General features: G+C 35.2%; 3 protein-coding genes across 3 annotated transcripts; all 3 read left to right on the top strand.

The window, feature by feature from the left end:
• Nucleotides 1–4,806, top strand: LOC145594120 (uncharacterized). Its single transcript, XM_081650455.1, has 8 exons — nt 1–361; nt 452–745; nt 1,531–1,621; nt 2,185–2,671; nt 2,778–2,903; nt 2,994–3,105; nt 3,202–3,219; nt 3,374–4,806. The coding sequence occupies exons 1-8, from the start codon at nt 1–3 to the stop codon at nt 4,804–4,806; spliced, it is 2,922 nt and encodes a 973-aa protein (XP_081506581.1).
• Nucleotides 4,807–4,947: 141 nt separating this feature from the next.
• On the top strand, nt 4,948–6,716 carry LOC145594119 (uncharacterized). The gene is made up of 4 exons (XM_081650454.1): nt 4,948–5,221; nt 5,270–6,081; nt 6,265–6,495; nt 6,645–6,716. The coding sequence occupies exons 1-4, from the start codon at nt 4,948–4,950 to the stop codon at nt 6,714–6,716; spliced, it is 1,389 nt and encodes a 462-aa protein (XP_081506580.1).
• A 4,137-nt stretch (nt 6,717–10,853) lies between these two features.
• On the top strand, nt 10,854–14,006 carry LOC145594118 (uncharacterized). Its single transcript, XM_081650453.1, has 3 exons — nt 10,854–13,035; nt 13,625–13,860; nt 13,971–14,006. The coding sequence occupies exons 1-3, from the start codon at nt 10,854–10,856 to the stop codon at nt 14,004–14,006; spliced, it is 2,454 nt and encodes an 817-aa protein (XP_081506579.1).
• The last annotated feature ends 3,808 nt before the right edge of the window (nt 14,007–17,814 follow it).

The following is a 17,814-nucleotide window of genomic DNA, read 5'->3' as shown; positions in this document are numbered from 1 at the left end:
ATGGGGTCAGAACCACTCAAAGTAATTATTTCCTTCCAGAGTTTGCTGAACCAGGTGGTCGGGTTCTTGAGGTTGCCTGTTCCAACCTACTCCCTTGCAGGTGATGATGGGAATGCTGTGAACTTAAAGTTGGTCACTGATTGTATCCTGTCACCTTACATCTTTGAAGATGGTGTTGCTGCTACACTGGATGCTTCTCGTGAAAATGCTGCAAAGCAAACTGTTCGCTTCCTGAGAGCTCAGTATGGGTTGCATATTATTGACATCACTTCAGAGAATATCTACAAGTTGGATCAGTGTGCCTTCTTGTATGAAATGAAGCGCATTTCCTTGGAATCACTGAATAAGCCCACAGTGAATGGTCGAACTAAGTGGCCTGCAATTCCAATCAAAAAACAAAGTGCCAACTGAATCACCATTGACTACATTGATGTTCTCCGTGTCATTGCAGTGGCAATTAAGGCTAGGGTTTCTAGCATAGAAACATCTGAGCTTGCTGCACATAAATGGGTGTCTTGGCTGATAATATATACTCCTTCTAGTGTTGGAATGGAGTGCATTTGTAGCTCTTTGAATGAGACTTGTAAGGGTGCGAAGCAAGATGCTGCAAGGAGAGGTGTGAAGTTCCTACGTGCTTTTTACAATGTGGACATAGTGGACCTGAACTATGGCAATGCTGTTTACTCTGGTATCAAATGCTCATTAGCTAGAGAAAGCTACATGACTATAAGGGAACGTGTTCTAGGCAAGCAAGGAGATCTGCATCTAGCTCCTTTCCTTGGTGAAGCTGACTGCTGACACCCAAGTCTGGTGAAAACAAGATCCCAAAACCTGCATTGCCTCCAGCTGCCCCTCGCAAGCCAAAAGCCTCTTCTTCTTTTAGTAACCGGCCTAGAGCACATCCTGCTTCAATCCCAAGTGCTATATCTGTTCCAATCCCAACTGACTTCGAGACAATTTTTAAGCGTAGGAAGTTTTAGATAGGAGTTCTTGTATCCCTAACTTATCTAGACTCTTAGGGTTATGCTGCTGCTTAAATATTTTGTGTCTCTAGGGTTGTCGATGTATAAGTAGTTTTTATTATCTTTTATATGTTTAAGTTTATTAGATCATGGGGTGTAATAGCTCATTTGCAGCAGCAATGTTCTATGTACTACATTATGTTTGTTTAAATTAAATGAACTTCCTGGTGTTATGTTTGGTATATATTTCAGTTGGCTTGTTGCTATTTCTTATATGTCATTTGTAAGTTATATAATCAATGCTTAATTAGATTTACTAAGCATGAACCATTATTTTATTTGCAGGTGTTGCTTATATATGGTATTGGTACAGGAAATAATTTAGGCACACGTGATAATTTAAATGAGTATGTACATTTCAGCTAAGGAGTTGGAAAACTATTTTAGCTTAAAAAGAAAAGAGAAAGACTGTTCACATTGGCGTAGATTTTATCCTAGGATTGATTTGCACTTAATACTATTATGGCCAGTGCAATTGTCACTAATATTTAACTGCTTGGGTTTCCAGGTAAGGAGCCTGGAAATGCAGACTATGTTAGGAAACGTTCTAGCAAACGTTCACGAGCAATTGATGCTCTTTCTGATTCAGTTACAGCTAGGTTAGAATTTGTGTTCTAAACCTATCTTCAGAATTCTATGCTATGAAATTATTTTGCTGAGAGGGTTTGCTCTTACATTTATATATTTAGTGAGCTTGCTGAAGATAGAGCACAGGAAGCGCCACAGAATTTAGGTCCAAAAGCAAAATCTTCTAAAAAAAAATACAAAACAAACTAAGGGGAAAAAAAAGGTAAATAGTTGGCATTTTCTTATGTTTAAAAATTTCCAAACATTTGCTAACAATTTTGTTTTGGACTCCTTAATAGAAGCAAGAACTACTATTTGTGGTACTTTACAGACAACAACAAATCTTTCAGGAGCTAATTCAGTAAGGTTGTGAAGCCTTAAATATAGGACTACATTTATTTTTATTTTAATAGCCATGTCTGCACTAACTTCTTTGCTGATCTGTGTGTATATAGTGAATATGGTGAAACTAGTGCACAGGGTGCGCTGAGAAACACTATGAAGAAAAAAGGGAGGGTTAAAGGCAGCCAAAACAAGCCTAAGCAAAAAAAAAATAGTAAGTGTATTTTTAGTTTTTAAACTTGAAATTTCTCAGTGTTGATAGGTATATGATTTTAGTATCCTACTCTCTAGATGAACCAGCTGCTGCAATCGGTCAGCCCCTTCCATTGACCTCTTTACAGTTGGAAGCACCTAATTATTGTCTTAAATGTGGTGCTAAGAAATTTCAGTATGAATGGCTTCACTTTTGTTGTGGCAATGGGAGTATTAGAATTGCTACAAATAGCATTCCTCCTGAGCTACATCGCCTTTTCACATCTAATGATGAAGACTCATTGCATTTCAGAAAATATGCTCGCATGTATAATAATTTGTTTGCATTTTGCTCGCTTGGAGGGAAAACAAATGTTAGCTCTGATAAAGGGATCTTTGTTTTCTTATTACATGGTCAGATTTATCATCACTTGCCAGATTTGCTGCCTGACAATGAAGTGCCTAAATACCTGCTGCTTTATTTTTATGATGCACATTATGAGGCTACACGAAGGATAGAGGTTTTCTCTGAAGTGAGGGAAGACATAGTAAATTTTTTAAATGGGTGTTATGAGTGTAAATCCATATGCTCGTTTTTTTAGATCCTTACGAGAACTCACTGTAACTGAGACTACACAAATAATCATCAATCAGAGCACAAATTTGGATCAGCGCGTGTATAATGCCCCTTCAACTGATGAAGTGGCTGCTATATGGCCTGAGAGCGCGTCTTCCAGTGAATCTAACAACCCATACATAGTTGTGCCAGGGAAATCCACTGTGCCTCATAGAATATATCACTATTATGGATGTTATGATCCACTGCAGTATCCTCTTTTATTTCCAAGTGGTGATTGTGGTTGGACATAGGGTCTCAGGAAGGATTATGTTAGTGCACAGAAAAAGGCTATGATGGAAATTAATCCTGCTTCTTCTTGTGCTGTTCATACTGAAGAGGACCTATTGGCAGAAGAAGCAAAACGTACGTGTTTACTTATAGTTATTTCAAATTATGTTGTCTCATACTCTTGCATATCTAAATAGCTAAAGTGATTGCCATTTTGTTGTCTGCATACAGGTGCAGCAGATAGTTCAGGTACCTCTAAAAGGCATTTTTTTCCTCGGGAATACTATGCCTATAAGATACAGATAAGGTCAGGGAGTATGCTGCTTCGAGGGGGTCGATGTTTCCAGCAGTATATTGTGGATATGTATGTTAAAATTGAGAACACAAGACTTGATTTTTTTAGGCGAAATCAGCAGACAATTGATATGTATGTACCAAGGTATTTTGGATACAGTTGAAGATGGAGAGATAAGTGCCAACAACATTGGCCGCCGAGTGATATTGCCTCTAACCTTCATTGGTGGTCCACGAGATATGAAGCGAAGGTACTTAAATGCAATGGCCCTTGTGCAGCGCTTTGGCAAACTTGATTTGTTTGTAACAATGACGTGTAATGCTAAATGGCCTGAAATCACTGCTGAGTTAGCTCCTGGGGAAGCTGCATGTGATCGGCCAGACATTGTTGCTCGGATTTTCAGAGCAAAACTAATAGCTCTGAAGAAAAAAATAATGGAAGACTTGGTTTTTGGGAAAGTTGCAGCTATGGTATATGTTGTAGAGTTTCAAAAGAGGGGTTTACCTCATGCTCACTTTTTAATTATATTGGAAGATGCATACAAGCTAAAGGGGCCTTCTGATTATGATAAGTTTGTTGCTACTGAAATCCCTTCAACTGAATGTCCTCAGTTGCGCAAAATTGTTCTTGGTCACATGATGCATGGTCCATGTGGCAATTTAAATCCTAAAAGTGCTTGTATAAAAAAAAACCATGGCAATGAAGGTCTTTGTAAGTACAGCTACCCTAAGCCATATTTAGAGGAAACTACCACAAATGAAGATGGTTTTCCCATGTACAAAAGAAGGAATACTAGTGAGCATGTAAGAATTCGCGGTGCTAACCTTGATAATCGTTGGGTTATACCTTATAATCCATATTTATCTATGCTATTTGACTGCCATCTAAATTTAGAAGTTTGTTCAACTATTCAAGCAGTCAAATACCTATACAAATATGTATACAAAGGTCATGATCGTGTATCTTTTAATGTTGTTGGTGAACAAAATCAAGTTGTTGATGAAATTGATGCTTTTCAAGCTGGTAGATGGGTATCACCATGTGAGGCGGCTTGGCGAATATTTGGAATTGATCTCTTTGAGATGACTCCTTCTGTGCAGCTTCTTCCAGTGCATCTACCAAATATGCAAACTATATATATGAGGTCTCATGAGCAGCTTGGTTCTGTTGTGCATGATGAAAAGAGAAGTACTACTGCTTTGCTAGAATTCTTTAAGCTAAATGCAAGCATTCCTGGGGGCACAGGGTATCGGTACCCTAAAATGATTGCACATAATAGGTGGGAAGCTAGCAAGAAAATATGGATTAAAAGAAGTTACAAAAAAAAAAATGTTGGCCGCATGGCTTTTGTTAGCCCGTCAGAAGGGGAACGCTTCTTCTTACGTTTATTGCTTGGCAAAGTTAGTCCTGTCTCATTTTCTCATCTTAGGAGTATAGATGGTGTGCTCTACCCTACCTTCCAGGAAGCTGCAATCAAGGTCGGGTTATTTCACCAAGACAGTGCAGTGACATCATGTTTGCAGGAAGCATCAGAAGCATAAATGCCTTCTACATTGAGGCAGCTATTTGCAACTCTCTTGATCTTTTGTCAACCAAGTAACCCAAATGCTCTCTAGTTGCAGTTTTATACTTCACTCTCTGAAGATTTTGCATATCAAAATCCCAACCAGCTAGAAAAAGTAATGAAGTTAATAGTAAGAGATGTTGAGAAAAACTTAGAAGCCATGGGAAAGACATTGGAGGATTTTGGCTTAGGCCATTTGATTGGAGAAGATAGTAATGAAATACGCATCACAAAGGATATTGAAGATGCACTTGAAGCACCAATTCCTCCTGAATGCATTGATTGTCGAGAGAAACTTAATGAAGCTCAAGCAAGTGCATTCAATAGCATAATGGCTTATGTCAATGCAGAGAAACCTGGTTGTTTTTTTGTTGATGGGCCAGGTGGAACAGGCAAGACATTTTCTCTATAATGCTTTATATGCTGAAGTGTGTTGGCAGGCAAGATTGTGCTGTCAACAGCGACATCAGGTATTGCTGCTTCTAATATTCCCTCTGGCAGAACAGCTCACTCCAGATTTAAAATTCCACTTGATTTAGAGGTGTCACTGGCTTGTGATGTCCCAAAACAGGGAAGCTTAGCTGCTCTAATCAAAGCTGCTGCCCTGATAATCTGGGATGAAGCATCTATGGCTCGTAAAGAGAATATAGAATCATTGGATTTATTGTTGCGCAATCTCAGCCATCATGATCAGCCATTTGGTGGCAAAGTAATTGTCTTTGGAGATTTTAGACAAGTTTTGCCTATTTTGCCCCGTCGTTCACAAAAAGAGGCTGTTGGTGTTAGTGTTGTCAGCTCTTACATTTGGCCCCTTTTAGTCAAATTTCGGTTAACAGAGAACGTCAGAGCTAAGAAAGACTTAGCTTATTCAGCTTTTCTGCTGGCTTTGGGCAATGGCCAATTACAATCAGATGAAAGTGCTAATGTGCAGCTACCTGAACACATAGTTCAAAATATAGTTACAAATGAGGATTCAGTTTCTGTGCTAACTGCAATGATTTTCCCAGAAATTTCGAATGCAAAATTTGATAGTGGCATATTCAATGAAAGAGAAATCCTCACACCAATGAATGAGGAAGTTGATTCCATAAATGATCATTTAATTGAACAGTTTCCGGGCACACCTACTGTCTATCTAAGCTATGATTCAATCCTTGATGATAATTGCAGCCTCTATCCAACAGAATTTCTGAACACACTTTGCCCAGGAGGGATGAGCCCGCATCAACTTGTGCTTAAAGTTAACAATCCTGTAATTTTGTTGCGTAATTAGGCACCATCTAAAGGGATGTGTAATGGTACATGCCTTATTTGTAGGCACTTTCTTCCTAATTCAATTATTTGTGAAATTGCTAATGGTCATTATAAAGGAACATTTTATTTTGTTCCACGTGTGAATTTAAGGCCTTCAACTTCTTACAAGTACCCTTTTCAGTTTGAACGGAAACAATTTCCTCTAAAGCTCAGCTTTGCTATGACTATAAATAAGTCTAAAGGGCAGACTCTAAGTCGTGTTTTGGTATACCTCCCAAAGCCATGTTTCTCACATGGTCAGCTGTATGTTGCTTTCTCACGTGCAAAAAAGTCTAAAGAAGTGACAGTGTATACAACTCAGCAATCTGATTCTGTCTCATCATCAGCTGTTCGAAATGTTGTGTCCTATAAGGTTTTGAGGCTAGCCAATATCATCTAACTAAAGCAATTCTAAATAAGGTTGAATTTATGGTGTGCAATGTTATACACATGTATCTAGAGTAATTTGTCTAAGAATTACTATATTATATAGAACCTTATATTTGTTTCTTTTTCCTGCAGTTGTTCCAAGCATTGGTGATGCATGCTTCTCATTTGACATTGTGTCAAACACTTGCAGACTATGTGGAATAGCAGTAATCCTTTTTGGCATGAAAATACATTGGTCAGCCAAGTTTTTTTTGATTTCTTCCTTTGGTTGTTATTTTATAACAACACCTTTTTTACCCTTGTTATTTACCACAGGAAGTTCTGTGAACATGTTGTTTTTTTTTGTGACCTTGTTTGTATGCATAACAATGCATTGGTTGCGATTAGTTTATATGTGGCCTGATTATTATCATATATATAAATCAATTTTCATTTTCGTATTACATATATATTTTTTTCTTAGCATACAATGTGCTATATAAGACTATATATATTTAATGATAGGAGGCTAATTTGCAAAAGAGATATATTTGATGATCTCCTAAAAAACACTTTAAAAAATGCCTTTTGCAATTTATGTTAAATAAATATTTAGCTTAAAAAATTTCAGTTTTAGAAAAGCTATTGTTACACTTCCAAGAATTAATAGATAAGTTAGCCAAGAAGTTTTACAATATTCATAAGTTCCAATAAAATTTCAGCAGTGAATTATCTATTGGTTAACCAACTGTCATCATGGTAAGCTTATTTCCACTGGACAATACACATTAAGAATTCTCAGCCAATGAGGAGCATTTTCTTCTTTAAAAAATGTGAGTTCATGTGCTGTCCTTGTTCTATTTAAAAGAACCTTCTTCCCTCAAATGCTTATCTCATTTCTCTCTTAAAAAATAGTATCTCTGCAGCTGGCAGCTCATACTTTTCGATTATTAAGGTATGTGCATTAATATTCTTGTTTCATTTCTTTACAGAATTTACTTCTTACATATCTTTAATAAATAGCATGTCTTAATTAATGGTGATAACTGTTATTACTTTATAAGTTTCTTAGCTGCACTTCTTGTTATCATAAAACTTCTATATTTAGTGTTAAGAGATATTTTTGGACTATAATTTGGTTAATCTACTGGCCTTGTTCTGTTTTTAGCTTTGAGCATGTTTCCTTTCATTTAATATTATGTTACAAGTCTATATCTAAGATTCCTACCTTGCTAATACATATTTATATAATTCTTATAACAAACCACATGTCTGTCACTCTAATTATGTTCTCAGCACCTTGACAGTTAATATATTTGAAATTGACCAATAACATTGCTAATTTTATTTGAAAAAAAGACACTTAATTATTATTGCTATATTGAACAAATTTAGTGCTGTTTAGGGTGAATTATATTTATGGAAAAAAGATAAACTTCACTGTTAGTTTATGGGATGCTTTTTTATTACATTATTGGGCTTATTTGTGAAACTTAAGCTTATGTTATACTGCTAATTCAGAAAGTTAGTGCTTCTTAGCTTGTATTTTACTTGCCTAAATAAAAGTGATAATATATCTACATCCTTTTATTTTTTTCAATTTTGATCATATATGTGTTACACATTTCATAAAAATATAGCATTTTGAGTTGATTACCCTAATTTTGTATTATTATTTAGCAAATGTAAAAAAACATGTTTCTTTGTTAAAATGCACAATACAACTTATATGCCTTGTTTTGTGAACAAAATATATCAACATTTTAGAACAATGTCTACTAATATTCTCAAGTTAAATAACTCTATAGCACTTATAAGATTGTTAAATGCTATAGAATAACCTTTTCTTATATGTAAATGAACTAGATGAAACCTCAATATGTGCCTCTTGATAAGCTAACTCCCAAAAACAAGAGGTACAAGATCAAGGTTAAGGTGAAGGACACTACAACAAAAGAGGGCTATAGCAACACACATTTTTGCAACAGTTTTATTAGTGTTGTTATAAGTAGACATGTGGCAACAGTTTTTAATTTACTGATATAACTAACCATTTTCGTTTAAAATCTGTTGCTATAGAGAAAAAAAATGGCAACGCTTTTAATGAATAAGTAAAAGATATTATTTGGCAACGGTTTAACAAAGAGGGTGCAAGTTGATATTAATGATTAATTAATTAAATAATTTCTAATTTGAAAAATAAAAATAAGTAATACGGAGTACTCGGTAGTGATTAAGCGGTCTTTTTTTTGGTACATGAAAATTCTGGGGAACATGAAAATTTTCAATTAATTTAAGCGGTCTAATTTTTTTAGTTTCCCTCTTACTTTTCATAATTCACAAACCCTCTCCTAATTCACAAACCTCTTTCTTTTCCTAATTCACAAACCCTTTCTTTTCGTTTCAATTCCCCCTGTTCATCCCCCACAACTCATCCCTCTCTAATTTTGCACATAATTCACAAACCCCGTTTCTTTTCGTTTCAAGTCCGATTACAGTTCTTTGTAGGCGGGTTGAAAGTGCTTGAATCAGAGTTTGAAATTCTTTCATTATCAAAATTCGTCGTCAATTCGGTGTTTGCTCTCAACACTAGTGAACAAGGTTAGTATGTAATTTAGTTGTTTAAATTGATGTTTTCTTGAATAACTTATCTGCAATTTGATTTTGATATCACAATTATGTAGTTGGAACTTATGGGTATTGAACAGGGGGTTTAGGGTTTCGTAAATTGGGGAATTGTATAATTTGATTATGAGAGTTCATATAATTCAATTTAATCCTATAGATTGATTATGATTTACCGTAGATTTTGTTTTTCTTGTAAATTAATGTGTTTTCTTGGTGATTTGCATGTGGCTGGTTAGTATTAGATCAACAAAAGAGAAATTACTTGCATAATTTTACAGAATTTTTGGGATTGTTAGACATGTTGGTTAATTTTATACTCTAGATTGTGACCCTGCTTATAATTTCTAGATTGGGAAAGATTAATAGTAATAGTCAGTTTCCACTTGCTCATAATTGCTAGTTTGTGATTTTTTTTTTATTTTTTTTTAATTTTTTTGTTCTTTGTTAAAAAAAAGGAACTGTGTGTTGTACGAGTGAATTGCCCAAAACTCTTTTAAATTTGTGTACCTCATTTTCCCTATTTAAGTATATCTTTCTCTTTTAATACAATGTCAGGAATTACCTTAGATGGTTACACAAAAGTTCCACCAAGGGCTTGTCTCTCAAATAATCAGAATCATATTTCACAATAAGTAGCTTGATGTTCATTAGTTGAAAGGCTATAGTTTAAATAAGTTATTCTCATTTTTAAATAAAAATGATTCTCAAACTTAAAGTTGTATTGGTGTAATTATTTGTGTTAAGCAATAGTTATAATCACATCATAAACGCATGATGATCATCCCTTTTCCTTTTATTAGTTCTATTTTTATCATATCTTAAAATCTACAATTATATGGAAATTGGAAAATTAAGAAGTACGCTCCATATAGAAACTAGTTCGTAAGAAGTACTAGAAATTTATAAATATCTACCTGTGAGCATATGATTACAACTAACTTAACCACTACTTCACTAATTAATGCCACTTAAAGAACATGACTTTCCCAGTAACATAAGCATTGCAATAAAGTGAACTTTTGTTACAACATTACAACTTATTTAGTGTGATACGTAAAGTTTAGATTTTATTCATTATCCATTAGAATTGAATCACATAACTGAAACTATATCAGGACAACCAGACAAGATGATGTGAAGAATCATTACAAAGTGAGTTAAAGTTAAATTTGATAGTGCACAAATAATAAAGATTTTAGAGAGTATGATTTTACTTTATCAATCTTATATTTTAAAGAGATTAAGCATATGTGAACCTAAAGATAGTTATAAGCTAGAGATTGTGATGCCAAGTAAGTGTTCCTTATAGACTAGTAGCAAATTTCTTATTAGTCGGGAATTATTATGAAATGGAATCATGTCTACCTAACTTTTAATTCATAGTTAGTGGTTTCTTATTATTTGAAGTTTTATCTAAAGACTTTGTAACATTTAGTCTAGTTAGTGTGTAAAACTAATTATTCTCTTCTTATATATAACTTTTGATCTTAATAATCATAACTTTATATGTACTAGATTATGGTATATATATACATAACTTTATAACTAATATGTGTACGTATTTAGCTATCATTGATGATCTTTATATGTATTTGCTTGAGATTTCTATTTTCAACTTTAGCACTGTATATTTTTCCAATTAATATCTAACAAGTCTATTCTTTCATTTCATAATATAGATAGATCTCTAAATTTATTTGCTTGTGTAATTTAGGGATTGACATAAATTAAGTTATGGATCATAATTGGATGAACTATCCTAGAAGTTCGGAGGACTTTAAAGTTGCGTTGAATTTTTTCCTTGATGAGTCTTTTGCCAAGGACGCCATTGGAGATCAAATATTTTGCCCCTGTAAAACGTGTTCGAGGCGTTTTTGCCATTCTAGAGATGACGTGTATGATCATTTGATTATTAATGGGTTTGTGAAGGGATTCAAGGAGTGGGTCTTGCAAAGGGAGGGATATTCTTTTACAAGTAATGATAGGCAAAATGTGCATGAAGTAAATAATCAAAGTACACATGATGATATTGATGGCTTACTACATGATACTTTTATAGATGTCAGTGAAGGTCTAAATAGAGATCATGAGGTTGAAAGTGAGCCAAATGAGGAGGCTAGAAAGTTTTTTCATTTAGTGGAAGAAGGAAAGAAAGAGTTATATCCAGGCTGTAAAACCTTCTCAAAATTATCTTTCATAATTCGTTTGTTTCTCTTTAAGTGCCTTAATGGCTTAAGCAATGTAGCCTTTGGAGATCTTTTAGAGCTATTAAGAGAGGCATTTCCAATGGCTGAACTTCCTAAATCATTTAATGAATCTAGGAATATAGTGAAGAATTTAGGTCTTGATTATATAAAAATTCATGCTTGTCCCAATGATTGTATTCTTTATAGAAAGGAATTTGAAGGAGCTGATGTTTGTCCTAAGTGTGGTACATCTAGGTGGAAGTCTAAAAATGTTCCTGCCAAAGTTTTAAGACATTTTCCCTTAAAACCTAGACTGCAAAGATTATTCATGTGTTTAAAAACAGCTGAACAAATGGTTTGGCATGATAAAGGCCGAATAAAAGATGACAAAATTAGACATCCGGCAGATGCCCAATCTTGGAAGGACTTTGATTCATCATATCCTGCCTTTAAAAATGAAGCACGAAATGTACGTTTAGCTCTTGTTAGTGATGGATTCAATCCATTTCGAACTATGAGTGTTGCTCACAGCACATGGCCTGTTGTGTTAATTAATTACAACATTCCACCCTGGCTTTCCATGAAACCGGAATATTTTATGTTGTCTTTGTTAATTCCTGGCCCTAAGTCCCCTGGAAATGATATAGATGTTTTTTTGCAACCACTAATTGACGAATTAAAGGAATTATGGGAATTTGGGGTTGAGACTTATGATGCATCTAAAAAACAATCATTTCAATTGCATGCTGCATTAATGGGGGCAATAAATGATTTCCCGGCTTATGCCATGTTGTCTGGATGGTCTACTAAAGGAAATTATGCATGCCCTAATTGTAACCATGATGTGGAACCTAAATACTTGTATCACAGCAGAAATAATTTTTACATGGATATTCGAAGGCATCTTGATATGGATCATCCTTGGCGGAAAGATACAAATTCATTTAATGGGAAAGTAGAGGATAGGTGTGCACCTTCTCCATTATATGGTAATGATTTGATGAATGAATTAGAAAACTTTGAAAATGATTTTGGGAAGAACAGTAAAGGTGGAGGTGGTAAAGGTCCATGGAAAAAGAAATCATGCTTTCTTCAACTGTCTTATTGGTCTAATATTAAATGTCGTCATAATTTAGATGTCATGCATATCGAGAAAAATCTCTTCGATAATATTGTTAGCACTTTGTTAGATATTCCAGGAAAGACTAGAGACCACAATAAGGCACGTTTGGATTTGTTGGATCTTGGCATAAAACCACATCTCCAACCTTATCCATCCGAAGATGGCAGCCACATGCTATTTCCACCAGCACCTTATTCTATGAGTAATACAAAGAAGGATTTGTTTCTCAAAGTTCTTAAGGAAACAAAGTTACCTTATGGGTATGCATCAAAAGAAAGGAATTTTTCAGGCTACAAAACTCATGATGCTCACGTCGTATTGCATCACTTGCTTCAAGTTTCCGTTAGGAAGACATTGCCAAAAAATGTTGCAGTACCTTTGACTAGATTGGGGAACTTTTTTCATGGTATATGTAGTAAAATTGTTGATCTCGAAGAATTAGATAGGTTAGCTTCTGAAGTTGTCGATATACTTTGTCAATTTGAAATGATATTCCCTCTTGCATTCTTTGATGTTATGATCCATCTACCTGTTCGACAAAATTCTAAGCGCCCGCTTTCGACCATTATTCCACTAGAAAGCCAAGGAGAATCTGTTTCCGCACAAGGTTTGTATTCAATACTCCTCCCCTTTTTTAAAATCATGAAAAATCTTATGGTCTTGTAACCTTTTTATTCATGCAATCCAAGGTTAGAGAGCTTTCTATAATCTCCTTCTATAATTTGCTTTTTTTCTTATCGTATTAGTAATAATTACCAGTAAACAATGAACAAACTGCTAGCTAATTACCATTATACTATCAAACATAACTATGTACGGGTTGAAGTTATTTGAGTACAGTTTTGCTCTGGAAGCTGCTGTTGCTGCACAAGGCAATATGTGACTGCTAGTGTTGATCAAGGGGACCCCGCTAGTGCACGCAGGCTCTGCTGCTGTTGATGTAGGGCCTGCTGATGCATAAGACTTGGTTTCACAGTTCTCTAGAATTATACAATACAAAAACATATTGCAATTCTTTAAATTTAGTTGTCAAATTGATCTAGTTAATGCCTAAAAAACTATTGAATGCTTGTCACATGTTTACTTATGAACTTTTCTATGTCATGTAATTGCATTAATAAAGTTGTGATTGTAATCTTTATTTTTATCTTCAAATTTCTTATGAATTAATTATTCTGTTTTTACTTGGATAAAAGTTCCTAAGAAGAAAGGGCGAGGTCCTACAAATTTGTTTGATGTCCATGCTCGCAAATGGGAAGATCGCGTAACTATCTACTGTAATGACAAAGGACAACCTATCGGGCCTGAAAAGGCAAGGAAAGAGCTAACTAGATTCTTAGGAACTATTGCTCATGATTACAATTGGGCTCCCTTGACATACACAAATTGGAAAAAAGTTCCAAATAAGGAGAAAATTTGGGAATTTGTGAATGTAAGTGTTCTTTTCTCTCATTTGTAATGTTTTGAGTGTATAACATAAGTTTACTTTTATATGTATTTCAATACTGTATTTTATAACATAAACCTAACCTTTTATTTTAGAGCAAGTACATCCTTCCAATTGAAGCTAAGGATTAGGTAATGGAGACTCTTGATCAATCTTGGAGAGGATTCAAATGTCGCCTCAAAAGGGATCATTATTATATGTATGACACCTATGAAGAGAGATTAAAGCATCCTCCTGAAAGAGTGCCTGAAGCTCATTACAAAACACTTTTAGCTTATTGGGGAACAACAATAGCAAAGGTATAACTGAACAATTAGGAACTCTCTAAATTTGTCTTGACTTTTATGCTTATCCGTTTTTATTTTATGTAGAAAACCAGTTTGCAGAATTCTGAAAATCGGCGTGAACAAGACAACATACATACAAATGGTCCTGTTTCCTTTGCCATGAAACATGAGCAGTTGGTGCGAAATATATACATTCCACATATATTACAATTTTTTCACTTCATGGATTCTATGTTGTTTATATATTTATTTTTGTTTATTTATTAGCTACGAAAAGATGGTGTGGCACCATCAAAAAGAAGAATGTTTGAAGAGACTCGACGACGAAAGGAGGGAAGAACTTATGATCGACCTTATGATGATACACAACAGAAGATAGTAAATACTATATTTTTCCTATTAATTTATTTAATGAATAAATTTATCGTATACTTTGTCACCTATAATTTTTAATAATTGTTATAGCAAGCAATGAGGGAATTGGAAGCTTCTCAAGATGATCAGAGTGGTGAACCTGTTAAGGATCCATTTGATGAAGTTATGGGAAATGCACGTCGAGGTACAGAATTATTACAAGGCCTTGGTGCCAATCGTAAGAAGCGAAAAGATAAAGGACCTGGTACCTCTTTGATTCTACCAGAAGAGGTCATGGAGTGTATCAAAAGTGCTGTAACTGTTGATGTTCAAAAGGATATAAATGCTGAAATTGAAGAATTTGCCAAGGAAAAAGAAGTTCATGCTCCACAAGAAGTTGAAATAGAGAGGAAAACAAAGGAGCTTGAATCTAAGACCTTAAAACTACAAGAGATACGCATGGATATTGAAAATCAACAAGGAAATATAACTCTTGATGAAGTAATATCAGCCCTTGCACAACTACGCCAAAAAGATCCTAGCTTGACTCCGGAAATTATTGCAAAAGCTATCGTTTCAACAACTACAAATGATCCATAAACTATATTATTTAAGATTATGAACAGGTATGTTATTCCATTTTACATGTTACATTCCATTTCTCTTTTTCATTTTTTACATTGTTACATGTGATTGAAGAATTTGAAATGGTGTATTATATTATTAAAGTTCTAAATAAAGTAAACAAACTAGAGATAAGCAGCGTGATTGTTGGGAATATATACTAGTTAACTTAAAATACCTTTGCTTGCTGAGTTGGATGTCAGACCAAAGATCATACTTAGGTGGTTTGAATTATGTATTTTTATGTGTGTGCATATGCTAAAAAAGGCCTTGGAATTTGCAGGGTGTTAAGAAGCTCATATATGCATGCTAGTGATTTACATATTTATTTAATATTGTTCAAGTACTACTTTATATGGTATAATGGATAATCAAGAAACTTGATCTTTGTGTTGTAAATATGTGCTTACTCGCAATTTGCTTAGTTAATTATACGATTAAAAACTCAATCTCTTTGCTCTTCTCGAAGATAGGCATCAAAATTTATGATCCTAGCTTAGCGAAATTGTGCTAGTATTTTGATATTGTAGTATCTATGATTATACAAATTTATGATCCTTTGATGTTACTTCCTTATACTCTTGTGATGTTGCTACTATACGGTACCTCCATCTTGCCTTTTTTAGATGAATTTTTTTTTTCATTATTTACTCACTACAATAGTAATTTCTATTGTTTTGATAATAATTTTCCATAAATAATTCATTTGATATTTTTTTTTTTAATTGAATATAAGAGTCTTATTATTATTATTATTGTTGTTGTTTTGTAGGAGATTATTTATATCCAAGTATCAAGTGCTCCATCAAACATCTACAGATCTATTGGAATTTGAGCAAGTCCTGACCAAGTGAAAACATAGTAAAGAAAGTCCGCGTAGGCCATACTGGCCCAATCATATGTCCCGACCAAGTGAAGGTCGCGAACAGCGGACAGGTAGTAAAGAAGTACTCTACTACCTCGATCAGGGGAAAACGTCCCTGATAGCAGAATCAACACAAAGATGCGCACCCGCTGCTCTCGGGTGGTAGCATCATCCTCAAAAGCTGCAGCTAGCGTGCAGCGACGAATACATCGGGAACTCAGCTGTCCCGACTGAGCCTCAGCCTAGGCCCGAACGACGATCGACCCCAACAACTCCTGAACCTCCGGCGAATAGACAGTAACACCGGCGTCGAACGACAAAGGAGTAGACTGTCATCGCAAGACCTCGTCGGACTCGCTCTGACAGATGATGAACCGACGCGTAGAACAAGCTGCGCTCATCCCAATCAGGCATGAGACCCAGCCTGGAAGTAGAAGGCACGTCCTCGCCCTCACTGGTGGGCTCGTCCTCTCGACGCGTGTCTCTCGACCGAGAACCAGAACCACGTCTTCTAGCCATGCTAAAGTATATGAAAGTAATTAAATTTAAGGCTCTACAGTATCTAAGGTTCGCCTAGGTCGCATGATACTATGTTCGCAAAACAGAGTACGTAGTACTAAAACAGAGCAAAAATTCAACTAAGCATGGAAGCATTTTTTTAAGCAAATAAACAATTTCTAGCAAACATATGATGAATATTGTGATAAATTGTACAAGCAAAAGCAGTAAAAATGCAAAGAACGACCCACATTGTTCTTCACGACCTTAAGAGGTCCAACAATGAAGAATCGTTCGTTTCTTCACCAAATTGAGTCAAACAAGTCCCAAAATACTCCCAAGGTGATATACAAACATAATTAAACAAATTCAAGGCATAAAATTCAACGAACAAAGCAAATTAAGCAAAGTAAGTTTCGAATTTTTCGAAAATTCATGAACAAGAACGTGTAATTCATCAAAAACCGAGTAGAGTTTGAGCAAAACTTACATAGATCGGGAAAATAGACGAGAAAAGCTTTGATTTGTAACAAGTTTGAGCGAATTTGGTTGAGAAATGAGCAAGAACGAGTGAATCGAATTTTTTGCGAAAGTATGAGAAGCAGAGCAGCAGCGGAAATGAAGAAGAAAACGGGTTTTAAAACCCCGATTCTGTCGCCAAACGACAGAGTTGTCACGAGGCGACAGACTCTATCGCGTGGCGACAGGAGCAAATGCTGGCGACAGGTGTCTCCAGCCAACGCTGGAGCGGCGACAGAATGCTGGGCCCCTCCTTATGACTTTGTGGGCCTATTTTGGCAGTTTGGGTTCCTTGGTACGCCATTTAGCCCCTTTAAGCAAATTGACATGATTTAGTTAGCTTGATTGCAGATGCATTAAGTGATCGACTTGGTAAAAGATCGTCTCACTTAGCTTAAAGCGCCTAAGTATTGGCTCATAATAAGGCACCGAAGTGATGGTTCAATAGAAGCACCAAAGTAATGGTTTACAAAGACAAAATCACCGAAGTATTGGCACAAATATAAAAAATAACAGTAATTGTAGACACCCATTTGTGTCTCCCCAAAACCAAACCCAGTGATGAATGCCTTTCACGTCGAACCATTATCGGATTAGGTGAAAGTGGTTGAAAGTCAAGTGTTGCGGTTTAGTTTTAATTAAAATTCTCTTCTCTCTGTTTTTGAAAATAACTATATTTATTTGAAAATAGCCAAACCAGTTTAGTTTGGTCCATAATTAAGGTCCAATAATAGTGTAGTTGGATGGGGCTCGAAAAGACCTTTCCAACGATATATCATAAGCCCAATTCCG

This window comes from Chenopodium album, chromosome 19 (genome assembly GCF_948465745.1).
Source record: "Chenopodium album chromosome 19, dcCheAlbu1.1, whole genome shotgun sequence".
NCBI lineage: Eukaryota > Viridiplantae > Streptophyta > Magnoliopsida > Caryophyllales > Amaranthaceae > Chenopodium > Chenopodium album.
This window is presented reverse-complemented; position numbering and strand designations above follow the sequence as displayed.